The sequence below is a fragment of the Lissotriton vulgaris genome, chromosome 3_1 (assembly GCF_964263255.1).
Source record: "Lissotriton vulgaris chromosome 3_1, aLisVul1.2, whole genome shotgun sequence".
NCBI lineage: Eukaryota > Metazoa > Chordata > Amphibia > Caudata > Salamandridae > Lissotriton > Lissotriton vulgaris.
This window is the reverse complement of record NC_141689.1, coordinates 1,343,268,855-1,343,286,005: the sequence shown is the minus strand read 5'-3', so window position 1 is coordinate 1,343,286,005 and position 17,151 is coordinate 1,343,268,855. Positions and strand designations below refer to the sequence as shown.

Below are 17,151 nucleotides of genomic sequence, written 5' to 3'. Positions count from 1 at the left end.
TGTAGTCACCGTGGCCCGAGTAGAATGAGCCCGCAATCCAATAGGGGGCTCCTTTTTGGCCAAGGAGTAGCATGCCTGGATACACAAGATGATGCACCACGAGATGGTCTGCTTGTGCACCGCCTTTCCCTTCTTAGCGCCCACGTAACCAACAAAGAGTTGGTCATCCACCCGGAACTGGCGTGTGCGATCCAGATAATAAGAGAGCGCATGTTTTGGGTCCAGACGCTGGAGCCTCTCTTCCTCTTTCGAGGGATGCGGAGGCGGAAAGAAGGTGGGCAAGGTAATGGACTGCCCGATGTGGAAGGCCGTGACAACCTTGGGCAGGAAAGAGGGTCTCGTCCGCAACACAACCTTGACAGATGGACAGAGAGGAAAGGAGGTGTAGAAGAAAGAGCCTGGAGCTCACTCACTCTCCTGGCAGAGGTGATGGCCACCAGGAAAGCAGTCTTCAAAGTAAGAAGACGGAGAGGACAGTTATGGAGCGGCTCAAAGGGAGAACACATTAGGTAAGTAAGTACAAGATTTAAGTCCCACTGGGGCATCTTGAAGGGAACAGAAGGGAACATGTGTGTGATGCCCTTCAAAAACCTATTTACAATGGGGACTTGAACAAGGAAGGCTGATCAGGTAGCCGTAAAAAGGCAGAAAGGGCAGAAAGGTACCCTTTGATAGTGCCCAGAGCAGAGCCCTGCTGGGCAAGAGAAAGAAAAAGAGGAGAACCTCAGAAAGGGGTGCAGATTTTGGGTCCACAGCCTTTGCTGTGCACCATGCCACAAATCTGTTCCACCTGCAGGCGTATACCGACTTTGTGGAGGGACGTCTGGCTGCCAGAATGACATCACAGACTTCGGGAGGCAAGTCAAATGGCCTCAACTGCCGCCGCTCAATCTCCAAGCTTGTAGGTGGAGACTGGACAGGTTCGGGTGCAGAACCGTCCCCTGCTGCTGCGACAGAAGGTCCTCCCGAAGAGGTAGACGAATCGGGGGATCGACTGACATGCTGACTAGCTCAGGATACCAGTATCTTCGTGCCCAGTCCGGAGCCACAAGAATAACCTGGGCCCGGTCACGCCTGATCTTCTTCAGCACTCTGGGCAGAAGTGGCATAGGCGGAAAGGCGTACAATAGACCGCAACTCCACTCGCGACGAAAAGCGTCTCCGAGCAAGTGCCGCCTTAGAAATTCCAACGCGCAGAACTGATAACATTGCGCGTTCTCTTCTGTGGCGAATAGATCTAACCAAGGCTCTCCCCATTGCTGAAAGAGGCCTTGCGCCACGTCCGAGTTCAGACGCCATTCGTGATCCATCATGCACCGATGGCTGAGTTTGTCCGTCCTGGCATTCAGAGAACCTGCCAGGTGTTGAACCACCAGGGTCACGCCCTGATGTTCCAGCCACTGCCAGAGGCGGAGAGCCTCCTGGCATAGGGTCCATGACCCCACCCCGCCCTGTTTGTTGCAGTACCACATGGCGGTGATGTTGTCCGTGAACACCTGCACTACACTCCCCCGGACAGAGGGGAGGAATGCCTTCAGTGCTAGTCGGATCGCCCGCAGCTCGAAAAGGTTGATATGGAGCCGGGACTCCGCCAGAGACAAGAGGCCTCTGATCTCCGCCTCTCCCATGTGGGCTCTCTAACCCTGGCGGGACGCGTCCGTCACAACCACGTGCTCCGGATGGGGTAGGGAGAGGGATCTGCCACTGACCCAATCGCTGTCCGTGAGCCACCACTGCAACTGGCTTGCAGTGCCCTCCGAGATCAAGACATGATCGGACAAGTTGCCCTGATGCTGGGCCCACTGAAACTTCAGGTCCCACTGCAGAGCCCGCATCCGCCACCGGGTGTGATGCACCAGAGGATGCAGGAGGCCATCAGCCCCAGAAGCCACAGCATCAACCTGACCGAGACTCAGGATAAAGGCTGAAAGATCGGAATCAGAGCCTGAATATCCCGAACCCGCTGTTCGGGAGGATAAACCCGAAACTGCGCCGAGTCTAGAACCGCTCCGATGAAGAGGAGCTTCTGAGAGGGACACAGGGGCGACTTCGGCACGTTGATGGAGAACCCCAGCAAGTGCAGGAGGTCGGCTGTAGTCTGGAGGTGGCTGACGACTGTCTGGGGCGAGCCCGCCTTCAACAACCAGTCGTGAAGGTAGGGGGAAGAATGACAACCCTAACCTGCGCAGATGAGCTGCGACCACCGCCATCACCTATGTGAACACCCGTGGGGCGCTGGTAAGGCCGAAGGGGAGCACGGTAAACTGAAAGTGCTCGTGGCCTACCGTGAACCGCAGGTAACGCCGGTGGGCCGGCAGGACGGGGATGTGAAAATAAGCATCCTGCAAGTCCAACGCTACCAGCCAGTCTCCAGGGTCCAGGGCAGCTAAGACCTGAGCCAAAGTCAGCATCTTGAACTTCTCCTTCCGGAGGAAGCCGTTGAGGTTCCATAGGTCCAAGATAGGGCGTAGGCCCCCTTTGCCCTTCTTGGGCACCAGAAAGTAGTGGGAGTAACAACCACACCCTACTTCTGGCCCAGGAACGGGTTCGATGGCCCCCTTGGCCAAGAGGGCAGTGACTTTCTCTTGCATAAGTTGCAAGTGATCCCCCGACACGCGGTGGAATTGCGGTGGCATGGCTGGAGGGGTCGCCTCGAAGGGGAGGGAGTAGCCCCTTCGGACGATCTGCAACACCCACCTGTCCGATGTGACAGTGCACCAGTGGGAGAGGTGATGGCGATCCCTGCCCCCCACTGGCGTAAATGGGCCTGAAAACTTGGACTAGGAAGGTTTTGAGGTAGGTGCTGCGGAAGGAGGTGTGGACTGGCCTCGCCGTGGTCCCCGACCTCCGCAACGGCGGTTTCCACGGCCGCCACCACGCTGTTGAACATTCTGCGGTGCGTGGCTGGCAGCACGTGTGGGGGCGCCCCTTCCATGGCCACGAAAGAAGCGAAAGGCACCCGATTGCTGGCGTGTGGCCGAGAGGCCCAAGGACTTGGCCGTAGCCCTGGAGTCCTTAAAACGCTCAAACGCATGGTCTGCCTTGTCGCCAAAGAGGCGACGACCATCGAACCGCATGTCCAGAAGTGTGGCCTGGATATCGGCTGAAAAGTTGGCGGACCTCAACCAGGCGTGCCGTCGAACCGCCACTGTCGTTGCCATCGCCCTGTCCAGTGAGTCCGTGGTATACAGCCCACACCGGATGGAATATCGCGCTGCATCTCGGCCCTCCACAAGGGCTTGGGCGAGTTTAGCCACACAAGGCCTCATTGAACGGCAGTAGAGGCTCACTGGAACTTGCCTGCGGTTTGAGTACCTCAGTGAGGAGGTTATTCCTTACGGCCGCGACGGGGAGCTCAAAGTTTAAGGCCTTGGCCACCCTCGTCAACACTACACTATAAGCAGCCCCCTCCTCCGTAGCCACGGTGGGAGGGGAGACAAATCCAGTGTAGGCGAGGTGTCAATACCACTGGCCTCCCCAAACTCATATGTCCAGTCCTCTTGAGACTGGCACGCCAGTGCCAGAGGGTCCTCAGACCCCTCCCAGTCACCCTCGTCACCCGTCTCCTGTAAAACAGGTGCAACAGACGGGGCCTCCTCATGGAAATAAAAATCTCCAAAGGCCGTCGGAAGCGGCGCCCAGCGGCGCCGTTTCAGCGCCAGAGTCGGACCGAAGGGAAGATTGGGGACGGCGTCCACAGTGGGCGCCGGGGGCGACACCCGCGGGGCCGGCACCGGTGAGGTCGACCGGCGACGACCCGGATCCGGAAGCGGATCCGGTGAGGTCCTGCTTCGCTGGGACCTAAGTCGCCGGCGGCGTCGGGGCCGAGGCACCCGACGGCATCGGGGCCAGAGCCCCCGACCCACTAGGGCCTCCAGCCGGGACCGTCGGGCCCGGAGACGCCGCGGAACCCGACTGAGGAGGGAGGGACCTCATGGCCATGAGGTACCGCTCGATCTCCTCCGGCGACGCGCCGTGCCCAGGGACCCGAAGATGTGGGGCAGGCGGCGACGCTTGCGACTCCGTCGGAGCCGCGTGGGTGGGGTCACCCGAACCCCCGGCCGCATGTGCGAGCGTCGGGGTGGGTCGGAGGAACGATGACGTCTCTCCGACCTCTCATGCCTCTTACCTGAGGACTTGGATCCTGACGACCAATGTCCACTCCCGGAGCTGCGATGACTCCGACCCCGCGACCGGTACCTCAACATCCCGTGGGACCGGGACCTGGAACGGTGCGGGGCCGACTGCCGGAGCTCGAGTCTCTTGCGGGACCGCTCCCGCCTAGCTTTAGACGTCAGGGCCTGGCAGTCGGAGCAGGTGCGGTCGTCGTGGTCGAGGCCTAAACACTTCAGGCACCGGCGATGGGGGTCAGTAACCAACATCAGTCGGTCATACTTCGAGCAGGGTTTGAACCCGGGCATCCCTACCGGCACCGTTAGAGTCGAAGACTCGAGTAGAGAAATGATCAAAAAGATCAAAAAGTTTAGTCAAAAAATGACTAGGGGCAGTACCATGCTATACAGGCTTTGTCAGAGTACCTTTCAGGCGCAGTCCTTGCCGGGACTCCGGGACGAGATGGGGGACCCTGTGACGGTCCCGGAGGAACTGGCGGCCAGCTTTGCACAGTATTATGCGGCCCTGTATGCCCCTCTGGAGGCTCTCCCAGCGGAGGATGTAGACAAGTTCCTGGCAGACCTCCCGCCGCGGGCGCTTTCAGATGAGGGATGTGACCGACTAGAGCTCCCACTATCGATGGAGGAGCTAGATACAGCGCTTGGGGAACTGAATACTGGTAAGGCCCCGGGGCCTAATGGATTTCCCTGTGAATTCATGAAGACATTTCATTTCCAACTGGGGGTGCGCTATAGAAGGGCGCTGGAGGCGGCCAGGGATCGCAGTCGCCTTCCGACGGACTGGCGACACGCTGAAATCGTGGTCTTCTGTAAGCCCGGGAGGCCCCCTGAACACCATTCCTCATATAGGCCAATATCGCTCCTAAACGTTGAAGCGAAAGTACTGGCGAAGGCCCTGGCCAATCGCCTCCTCCCATACATTACGGATCTGGTCCGCCCAGATCAGGCTGGGTTTATGCCCCACAGGGCGACGAGGCACAACATCCGACGCGCGCAGGTGGTGGTGGAGGCGGCACTTGCGGCCGGGATCCTGGCGGCACTCCTTCTGGCTGACATTGATAGAGCCTTCGACTCACTAAGCTGGGTCTATCTCCGAGCGCTCCTTTCCCTCCTAAACCTTGGACCCCGTTTCGTCTCTTACTTACAATTGCTATACACGGATCTAACGGCGTTGGTGCGGGTGGCGGGAGCGGTGTCCGACCCCATCTCTATCGGCCGGGGTACCAGACAGGGCTGCCCCCTTTCACCCTATTTATTTGCCCTGGCCATGGAGCCGCTGGCGGTGTGGGTGCGAGTTGACGCGCAGATGCGGGGAGTTGAGTGGGAGATGGGACCGTCCGATCGATTTGCACTATATGCAGACGACGTCCTCTTCTTCCTCACAGACATAAATAGGTCAGGGCCTAGAGTCCTTGAGATAATGCGGATATTCGGAGTGGTATCCGGCCTCTACTTGAACGTACGGAAATCCACGCTGTGGGTGCTGGAGGGACACGAGAGGCGAGGAACCTGGGCGTCAGCGCTGCAGGAGGCGGCTGGCGGCATTAAATATCTGGGCGTCTTCTTGACGGATGTACCTGGAGTGGCTTGGGCACGCAATGTGGTGCCGTTTTTGGGACCGCGTACGATCTGATATGAAAACATGGTCCAGAATGCCCCTGAATATATATGGTCGATCGGCAATATTCAAGATGGTGGCTCTCCCGCGTCTCCTATATCAGCTGCAAAATCACCCATATCCCATAGCGCCACAGTGGTTTAGAAAAGTGAATTCGGCGTTGAGCCAATTTCTTTGGGCAGGAGGAGCGGCGATGGTGGCACTCCGCACCTGCTTCCTCTCCACGTATTGTGGGGGCCTAGCAACATCTGACATTTTATCCTATTACCAGGCGTCGTATTTGTTGGTACTGAATGAATGGTGGTATGGGGACCGGGGCGACCCGGCCTATGCCCTTGAGAGATACATGATGGATCCAGATACGCTGCATACCATTCTATATTCGGCGGCCGTAAGGAAGAGGGTCCCAATGGCTACCCAGGTCATTTTCCGAGTGTGGCGTGGCGCCCTCCGCCGCATGGGGTGGTGGAATAAATTAACGAGAGAGACTCCACTGTGGCAGAACGGGTGGCTGCCAGCTCTGGCGTCCCTACAGGAATTCTGGGGCTGGGATGCCATTGGCATATCGGCATTGGGACACGTCATGAAAGGCACGACCCTCAAGTCGTTCCAAGCATTGAGGGAAGAATATGATATGCCTCGAACCCAATTTTTTAAATACTTGCAACTGCGACACGCCTTGTCCCCCTCCTTGGTAGGCCTGGATTCGTTGCCCGAATTTAGTCCCCTTGAGGCCAAGGTGTTTATGCGGGAACTGGAAGAGAAGAAAATATCTAATATATATCAGACTCTAGTTACGCATTGCTCCTCTTCGCTAGATAAACTACGATCTGTGTGGGAGGGAGACATAAGTGCCTTGGAGGAAGAAGACTGGAGGGAAGCCCTGGAAGCTCCGAAAGGGGCGGCAATAGCAGTGCGCCTACGTTTCATTCAATTTATACACACGGCATGGTTGTGTGAGAAGCTGTCGAAGTTTTGGATGGGTGTATGGAATTGCTTGTCTGAAGTGTTGGGCTGGGACCTTCCCCGCTCACCGCAGCTGGGCCTTCTTCATGTTATGGAACATATTGGAGGAAATATATATAAACGCCATCTGCTGGTCCTGGGCCTTACGGTGGCCAAAAGAGATATTGCTCGAGCCTGGAAGGACCCCAGGGCTCCTTTGATAGAAGTGTGGAGGAAGGGCTTGGACTTTTGCATGGGACTGGAGCGCCCGATTTTCAAAGCCAGGGGCTGCCCCCGGAAACATTTTAAAATATGGAACATTGGGGGGACTATAGAGGGTTATGGCTGGAACCACCAGCGCAACAGGAGGCTGATGTAGAACAATTACTCGTTGATCCTGGGTGAAAAGGAGTACACACTGATTGTGATTTGATAAGTTTTACTTTTGGACCATGTAGACACTGTGCGGGGATGGGGGTGGGATCTGGGAAGGAGGGCGAGGGGGGGAGTTCGGGATTGTTCTTTTATATCAAAATGTTGATTGGACAGACTGTATGTGATGGCTCATTATTTGCTCACTAGTCCTCCGGCTTAATGGGGGGCAGTGTCCTCTATGTAATTCATCAACAACATAATAAAAACTTTTTCTGAAAAAAAAAAATGACTAGGGGTAGAGCTTCTCTGGATCTGCGCTAGCTGGCGCGGAAACAAGAAGAACTGACGTCAGCGCGCATTGGCGGCGTCTAAGTACTCCGACGACGTCATTCCGGCGCTAACGACGCCGACGACGGACGCGGAGGCTGCCTACCGACGCGCAGGGGTATTGCTACGCAAAAGTTTCCGCATCCAGTCTGACGCCTGGGGATATTCTAAGGTAAGGAATCTATCACTAACGTATCTCTTTCAGATTTCAAAAGTTGCCTGCGGCTGTATCAACTATTTCTAAAGTTAAGGTTTTAAATGTAAAATGCAAAATTCTGCAGTGGTATGTACAGTGGTATTACTTCCTCGAAACACCATAGTGTGTCTTATTTTCTGCACCCTATACAACATGTGCTTTCGCTATTGATCAGTAGCGCCGGCGTGGTAGCAGATCAGCAGATTATTTTGGCGCCTGTTACTTACCGACAATATTTTTCAAAGAATGTCACGCTTCTAAAAATAATTGTAAAACATCTGGTTCTCTTACGCCACATCCTTCACTATTTGTAGAGCTAACACGTGTGAAATGTACAGCCTTTCTGTGTTTTGCATTCATGTAATTTCAGGCCGGTTTTAATAGAATACATCTTAAAAGTGCATGTGACAGATTAAACGTGAGGCTAATTACATTTTTTGTATTTTTAATTTGGATAGCTACTAGTACCAAAGTTAGGAATCCACATTGGAAGAAAAACATAGCTGGAGTGTGCGGAGTATATTTTCTTTAATCAATTGCTTTGGTGGCCCCTTTGTGTTACTAGGCTGGAAAATTGTCTTGGCCTGACAGAAGAGTATCTGTGTACACTCGCAAGAATGGAGGAAACTAAAGAATGGGTCCACTGAAAGCAGGAGCACAAAATTACTAATAGAGAATAGATAATGCATAGGGAGTCGTAGGCATTCATGGGAAAAATCCATTTTGTTACCAGGTGGTGGAAAAAAGGAGTGGGCTAATTGTTCTAATCTTGTAGCAGTTAGGACTGAAGCGAGATATGCCATTTCAATTAATTTCCCTGGTAATTGTTAAAAAGCATTTGCAATGCAATAGGTCTCGCATTTGTAAGAGTTTAAGCTACTAGCACTGCAAATGGCAATACCTTTTGTCTTAAAAACCAAAACATAAATAAAAGACATTATAATTTACAATGCAAATAGCTGAAACTCGCATAAATGCGACACCTATTGCATTGTAAATGCTTGTTAGTATTAACTACTTAAGCCTCTAAGTCTCTGGGGATCCACTGGACTCTGTGCACACTATTCCTTACTTTGGTATAGTATATATTAAGCCAGCTTCTTACAATGGGTGGTAGGGTAGTCACGGTGCGCCCATGCCTTAAAAAGTATCATGTAAATTACCTATTTTACATATTTCCATATTTGAACGGTGCCCAGGGTAAACTTTGTTTACCACAAACCGGGCCACCGCATGCCATTACAACGCGGTCGTTAAAACAACAGCATTGTTACAACGTATGTCATTTTTCTGCAAGTCAGAACAAAGACTTGCTCTAGGGGTCAGAAGGTGTTGGATTTTAAATCCAACACCTTCAATACTGTTGCACAGACTGGAGTTGGTTTAGTAAATTATACTATGCCAACATCCAGCACCCCACCCCCCCAGAGCAAGTCTTTGCTCAGATTAGCGGAGTAATGGCATGCGTTGTAACAAAGCAGTTTTTGTAATGACCGCATTGTATTGGCATGCGGTAAAAAAACAAGAGGGGTAACATGGCAAATTTGTGCCCCAGCATTAAGATTGCTTCCTTTGGTGAGCAGTCAGACAAGGTGGACCAGAACCAGCAAGGCAGTGGAATGCAATCACGTACTTGCCAACTTCTTTTGACCAAAAAGAGGTAAGGCTTGCCTTGTATCAAGAGTTGTAATTGGCTTTATTATGTCATAGGAATTGGCATCATATGGCCTTTTATTTGACAATCACAGGAAATGGCTTTACAAACTCGCATGAAACGGCAGAAAGATAGCTAGAGAATACATCTAACGATAAAGTGAGACAGATCTTTAGCATAATGTTCCTACTGCATAAATGGGTGACTGTCCAATTAGTTCAACTAAATGGAACAAATACTACAACTGCCAGAATGTAATGACTATGCAGATAAAGGCCCCAACTAAAAATGTATCTCTTCCTAATTATTGACAAGAAAAATCTATCTACAGCAAAATATTATGGACGTGCTTTACCAGACTAGCATGGTATTAAAGTGGGTTAGGGTACCTCTGAATTTCGCATGTGTCTTGAACTCGATGACAAGCCGACCGTCCTCCCGGATGTAGATCCTTATAATCTGGAGCCTGGCTGACAGCACACTGTCTGTTTGAATGCCTGCAAGTTAAACAGATAAAGGAACTGTTTGTATGATACACAATGTTCAAGCTAATCTCTCCTGGGTGAGCAGATCTAGCCACTAAAGGCCTATGAACTGATGTCATAAACCCACCTTTCATCAATGTCTGAAAAAGAATCATATGGGATGTGCCAAACAGACCAAAATTTAATCACCTCATATGTGAACATTCTGGTAGTTTATATCAATCTTATTGGTTAACAGAGTAACCACATTGGCCTAAGAAAAAACATATTGAATGTGTTTTTGTGTGTACTGTCCTGGCTGAGACAAGTGTAATTAGTTTGCATGCACTTTAATGGTTGGTGTACAATACCATTGGGTTGAGGAATCAATGTATTTGTCAATATAAAGGTAATACTGGAACACCGATGAAGCACATGGGTTTACATGAGAAAAAACAGTTCAAGGTGAGCATTTATAAAAACAACATATCAGTCTCCAGGCTCCACTACTGAGCTTTTCATACATCGGTAAGCTTTGCTCTACGTTCTTTCAGCCCCACTTACCCCCGACTTCTTGTGGGACCAGCCTGACTATCCCAATTTTACTCTGGTCTACAGGTTGGTCATAGGACGGACGTACCCGCCCGCCCGTACTCGGTCCGGTCTCCACGGGCAAGAGACGCACTCGTCCTGCCCCCCCCTGCCTATATCTTTGGCACGCTGCGCAATTATTTGTTCTTACTTTGTACCTGCACACTCCTAGTTGGAATTACCGGGTTGGAGTTATCACTGGTACAGCGGGGTGAGTTGGGACAGCACTGTACTTTCTTCTTTTATATTCACCTAGGTCTTCGGTTTAGACAGTATTGTGTAGTTTATGACATTGCCTTTTGTCCTCGTCTCCTTCCCCAGAATCTGCGCTTTTGTCGCTTTTCAGGTAATTGATTCCCCTTTCCACTTAACATGCGTTTTTCCTTTTTTACTATGTACTATGGAAGACTAACCCTTTGTCATATTTGTCTTGTCTATCGCCTATCCGCTCAGTCTAAACTTTGTCTCTTCCTGTTTCAAGAAGGTGTTGCATACATGTGTTTTCGAGCGGCTTGGGCATGGTGGTTTTGTGAAATGTATGATTTAATAACATTTCCTATGTGTAATTTGTATTGGCAACCTTTTTGTAGTTCTCAAGCGGCTTGGGCAGGTTGGTTTTGTGAAGGGTATGCTTTAATACCAATACCTTTTGGGACTCATATAGGCAATCTTGTGCAGTTTTCTCTATTCATACATTCGGTTGCTTTTACCCACCTCTCTCCAAACTTTGTGTTTTTAGGTCTCGCGACCTATCGATGCGCGCAAGCGCATCGAGCGGAGCGAGAATTCAAGTGACGAAAATCATCGTCAAACCAAGGGCTTTCAGCCCCGCGGTTTTCATGCAGTTCACGTGAATCACGTGATTAAACATGCACGCGCATCGGCAGCATTTCTCCTGCAGGCTCGCAAAAGGCTCTCCTCCCTCCCCACATCAAAGTCATCAATCACCCTCCCACAGGCTTCCCCAGCGCTGCCCCGCCCCCTGCTTCACGGCCAGGCCATCTGTTCCCTGCCAGACCTCTCACACCTCCGTCACAGCATGCCTGTGTACTTCAAAGGCTTTCAGTTTTGTCTCCTTTTAAAACTTGCTTCTCCTTCTTAGAGTGAGCACGCATCCGGGTTCCTTAGCAACCGAACACGAGGAAGCCCATCTTTCCATTTAGATGTAGTGATGTCACTGACGCGCAGGACAGAGAGTAATTCTTGAAAGACACCTATTGGCTTAAGGCCAATGTAGTCTGTCTTCATGCATGTCTGACAGTCAAATTTCGCGCGCAAACACACGTCCTTCACATACGGCTTTCTCGGCGCAATTGGGCCTCACTGTGTAGGGGTCACTGACACGCCGTGTTTGATATACAGGTACACGGAAGGACAGAAGGAAGGTTTTTCATTCACAGCCTTTACGATGTTATCATGCATGTTTTCCACCTCCCCTCCACCAGTGCTTCTTGCACCCACATAGCTTTTGTGAGCATTGCTCACTGACTGTATTTCCAGCCCGTTTCCACACCCAGTGTCCTACACAGTGTTCATTTGGGAACATTGCCAGCACTCTCCCATTCTCGGGCTGACCCCCAAAGCTTAGGTGCACATGGGGTGCCACTGTCTTTGCCATTGCAAGGCCAGAGGCGATTAATTAATCAACTTTTTTAGACCGCCCTCTCGTGTCTCCTCCAGCTGGAGTGCTCACCCAGATGAGTATTCTCCTTTTACCTGTGATGCACCACTTGCCACGCCTTGCCGATGGTATGCTAATTTGTATTTAATGGTATTCCCTTTGTAGTTCACTTTAATTATCCCTTTGCGCACAGGACACACAGGCCGTTTTCACACCCTAACATGATATACGTTTCAGGTCCTCTGACGCTTATGTGTGGTGTAATTTCACCGCATACACAGGACCACGCTCTTTCCCCACTGCGTGATGTTTTGCATCCAAGTACCTAGGCACGGGGCAGGGTGCCATTTCAGGGTTGTAGATATTGCCACCAGGCTCATGTACCAGTTCGCTGCATATACTCCAGTGGCGCTTTTGTTTTTTGTTTTTTCCTAACCAATTACTTCACATTTACAAGCATGCTGCTGGTGGACCAGGATATTCGATGGTTTATGGGTTCTCATTATTTTCAGTTCTCACTTTGCCGGCCCTTATCTTATCTGTTCTCGACTTCACTGTGTGCCACTTATTCCGTTTTCAAGGACAGGGTGGGGACCAGGATGGGCCCGCTGTACTCACGTTCTCCACGCACAAGTCGCTCATCTATTCTACAACCTTCTGGGCGTCTTTGGATTTAATGGCGTGGTTGAATGCCTAATTCAATCATGACATTTGAGCGCAAGTGGATTTGTTTTGGCACACCGCCTGTTCTATTTTGTATCCCCACCTCTGCTCTGTGTAATATATGTTTACATATAAATAATATCTTCTTTTACTCATTGATCACCGCCCCAGACTCCCCTACCCCTGCCTTTCCCTGAGTGTCAGTATTTCCTAACAGGGACAGTCCGACCATTTGTCATGTTTATAAACGACTTATGTACATTGTAGGATGCACTCTTCTTATGCCTTCATATTCCACTTATAGGACGCATCACCAACTCGGAGCTGATGAGTCCAGGGACAGTTAGAATATATTCATGATCACACCCACATGCGCACGACACCATTGAGTATGTGTTGACAATTTTCAGGAGTGACACATTCTTGCTCAAGCTGGCTTTTGGTTTCTTACGAATTTTACGTTGCCATTCAGCAATGTTGTTTTATCTTCTTTTGTGGCACCTTTGACCCTCCAATTGTCTTTACTGTTTTTAATGTTTTTAAATGTTTTATATATCTATGTCAGCTATTCACCCTCTATGTAAATAGTGTCCATTGCTAAGTGGTGTATAGGTTTGTGATAATTGTTTTGTTCACTATGTATCTCATGTGACACTTATTGATGTATTTATGTTATCTATGTTTTTTCAACCTCTTTCAGCCCTGACGAAGCTCAAATCCTTGAACGAAGCGTGTTGGCTGAAGTGTTTTATTACCGCACGGATTGTTGAAAATAAAGATTGATGCAACGAAGACACTGATCAAGCATCTTTACTGACGATATATGTCTTGGTTGTGCCTCGCCCCATTGTCCTTACAGGTCACCCCTGATAACAAAACAAAGTGGCTCACATTTGCATATTGTTCCTTTTCACAAAACACTGCTTCAGTGTTTTAAGTATTATGAAAAGAAGGAGGTTGGGGTTATAAACAAAGACAGGTTCTTTTAACTTCTCAGGGATAAACAAAATAATGCAAAAGGACTCTTGTGCACGATTAGTTTATAATGGTGAGCCACAGCTGAATAAAAGTGAAGCCACTTCTGCTCAGGCCCGCTGCTCAATCTGCATTCGTTAATCGGCCAGCCCCAGTGAGAGAGCGGGAATGACACCTTCACCCCTTTGGTAAAACGGAGGTAACAAGAGGTCCATCTGGCTCTGGAAAGGCCTCTGGCAACATGGCTCGATTTTTAAAATAAAGTGCTTTGACACGGCCAGCACTGACTGGGCAGCTCATTCACTGCTCTGTGAGGCATGCTGTATTGAGGTATGGCATAGAAGCCCCGCCCATATCCCACCCATTTTTTCAATTGGCTCCTGTTACTGTCCTTGTGAAGCCGCTGCTTTTCATTTATGAATAAGCTTAGTAGTTCCTCCTTGGTACCGCCTTGTTCTATTTTGCCACTATTTTATCTACTTCGGAACATTGCCATTATAAATTACAATCACTTTTATTTAAGTATTTATTATTTAAAAAAATTAAAAGCCATTGTTATTTGTAATATCAATGCATCTAAGTCATGTCAATACAAAACATGTGGCATTACAAATGCTAAAAGTGTCACATTTGCTAAAGTTAAAAGTATTGGCATTGTAAATCACAAAACAAATATAAAATGTCATTTACAAAACCAATAGCTCCAACTTTCCTACTGCGAGACCTATTGGCAACGCCAGTGCTTGTTTAATATTTCTTTAAACTTTGTCAATATAATGTCACTTCAGTCACGAACTAATAAGTCCACTGTTGTCGTTGTACATATCTTGCTCTTACCATAGAGTGTCATTATTTTTGCCGGATTATGTTTTTTTAGTTTCTGTGACATATGATTCTTTAAGCACACGCACCGCCTTTGGTTTCTATCCTGTGTGATGTGAAGTCACTATTTATGTCCTTTCCACATTTCTATTAGGGGTTCGGCCCACAGACAGGTGGCTCTTTTTCTAGTGTCACCGCACAGATGTCACTTCATTTGTCCTTTTGATTTTTGGCTCACTTAAACATTACTACTTATATACTTATTGTGTTATCCCCAGCCCTGAAGAGTTAAGGGTGAATACCTAGGTGATGAAACAAGTGTCGGCCGGTTTTTCCTATGATGCTACTATCTGAAGAAATTTCACTAAATACAAACAAAAAAAGAGTATCAACTGGTGTCGACCTTTTGTGATTATTTTTCCTACGATACGACTGGAGTGGGTTGACACTCTTGTACTTTACCCTTATTGTGTGCCGAGGAGTTTGTTTAATTTACACGGTGTGGGTCTTTGCCTTCACTTTCAGGGGTTGTTTGGGTTCCCCCTGACCTGGTTAGCACCCTATCCATTTGGGACTTTCTCACCCTACCACTTATTGCTTGGAGCGCCCTTTTTTCCTGTTCACTTAAACCCTACGCAGAATTATTATAACATTTCAGTTTATGTTCCTAATATATGGGTTTATAGCAGCATGCTTCTGTGTCTGTTTAGTGAATTGGTATATGCACCACAAATAATACTTGTGTGCATTTCAAGCAATGGTATACTTGCTCACTGTCCTGGTTGTGTGCAAACTCGATTCGTTTGCCAAGTTAATGAATTGGTTCATATGGATAGTATTGTGGTTTTCATGCATTCCCTACTACTATCCATGCATAGCACACTGGTACATATGTGTAACAGATTGGCTGAGATGCATAATATATTGGTTTGCCCTTATAATGTACTGGTATTGGCTCACTCTTGCAATGTACTGGGCTGTGCACATAATATATTGTTTGAAATGTGAAACCGATTTGTTTGAAAGCATTACATGCTGATTTGCGTTCATAATATACCGACAGAAATGCATTGTTTGCTCAGTTCAGATACATAATGTGTTGGTTCACTCTCGCAATATACTGCCTTCTATGTGTAACATAAGAGTTGTAATGTACAACCAATTGCTCAAAAAAGCGTTACATGCTGGTTTGCACGCATGATTTACAGGTTCAAATACAAAACCCGCTGGTCAGCATGAATATCACACTGATTTGTTTGCATGATGCACTGGCTGACATATATAATTCTATGGTTAATGTACATAATATATGGCTTCATTGTTGTAACATACTGGCTTATGTGTGTAAAATATTGGTTTTAATCACAACCCACTTGTTTGAAAGACACACGTGGATTTGAATGCATGATCTACTGACTTTCATGCATAATCTGCTAGTTTGCAAGTTTACCACACATTTCCATCCATGAAGTAATCATTGGCATGCAAATCGTGACGCTCCAATGAATAATACATTGGTTTCCAAGCGTAATATGATTGTCTCTTTAAATGTATACACTCTCTTTTAAATGCCACTTCCTGATTTGTGTGCACAATATACAGGTACACAATTTTCCCCCAATCACATTGGTTAATGAAAAGCAAACATCCTAGTTTGAAAGGGTTTTAAACCGAAGCCTGTGCTTCTCGCACTGGTCTGCTCGCACAACACATGCAAAAACAAAGGAGTTCCTAATTTTTCGGAGGACACGTCCCAAAGCAAACAGTGCAACAACCAACTGATTGTGTAAAAGTGCATTTAGTGTTAGCATAATCTGTGCTACAGAGGGGGTGCACAAGCATCTATGGCCCCTTCTGGAATAACAAAGTTCCCCAGGGATTCAAGAAGTAGGTGCACATGTCTGTTGTCCTACTAGGTCGTTTGCTATAATATGGTCCTAGGTGAACCGTAAATAGTTTCTTTTTTCGAAAACTAAAGTAATAATCAATATTTTTAAACAATTGTGTCACTTAGTCTGTAAGCATCTGTTCTTGGCATGTAGAACTGTAAATTCACATGCTTTGCATACTCCTGCCATCTGGTGTTGGGTCCAGATCTTTGCAAGTTGTTTTTCATCGAAGAAGTCTTTTCCAGTCACGGGGTTAGGTAACTCCTCCTTTCGGTGATAGTGCACATGAACATCAACTCCATTGTTAGAATATTTTCCCGCAAGAAGGTGAGAATGGAGTAAATAAGTGTAGTATAGAGATGTCCATGCGTGTACAATGTGGATAATAACTGGAATAACCATAGGTGTTGGAGGGAGGGCGCATATGAATCTACAGCTCTACATGACAAAAAATAACGCTTACAGGGTAAGTAACATGATCCGTTTGAAGAATGTGTGTTGTAGTTACACATGCCTTGCATAGACTGTATAGCTGTACTCTCCCAAAGTAGTTGCTAACCAGCGGGCATTGCAGTTGTTTGAAAAAAGCATTCTTAGGACTGCCTGTCCTACATTAGCTTGTTGCTGTGCTAATACATCCACACAATAGTGTTTATTACATTCGTGTGGTGTAGACCATGTAGCTGCTTTACAAATGTCAGCTATAGGAATGTTACCTAAAAAGGCCATAGATGCTCCTATCTTAGGAGTAGAATGTGCACTAGGAGGTATAGACAAAGTTCTTTTTTTGCTTTGACATGTTTGAATACTTTTACTGATGCATCTAGAAATAGCAGATTTAGACATAGGTTCCCCTTATGAGGCGGAGCAAAAAGAAC

At 48.3% G+C, this 17,151-nt stretch overlaps 1 protein-coding gene across 1 annotated transcript in view; it reads right to left on the bottom strand.

Annotated features, from left to right (window-relative positions):
• Positions 1–17,151, bottom strand: part of FRAS1 (Fraser extracellular matrix complex subunit 1) — a 1,404,104-nt gene that overhangs the window by 361,122 nt on the left and 1,025,831 nt on the right. Inside the window, exon 21 of the mRNA XM_086961814.1 lies at positions 9,638–9,745. Coding sequence (XP_086817940.1) covers positions 9,638–9,745 — 108 coding nt within the window. The remainder of the gene's footprint in view (positions 1–9,637; positions 9,746–17,151) is intronic.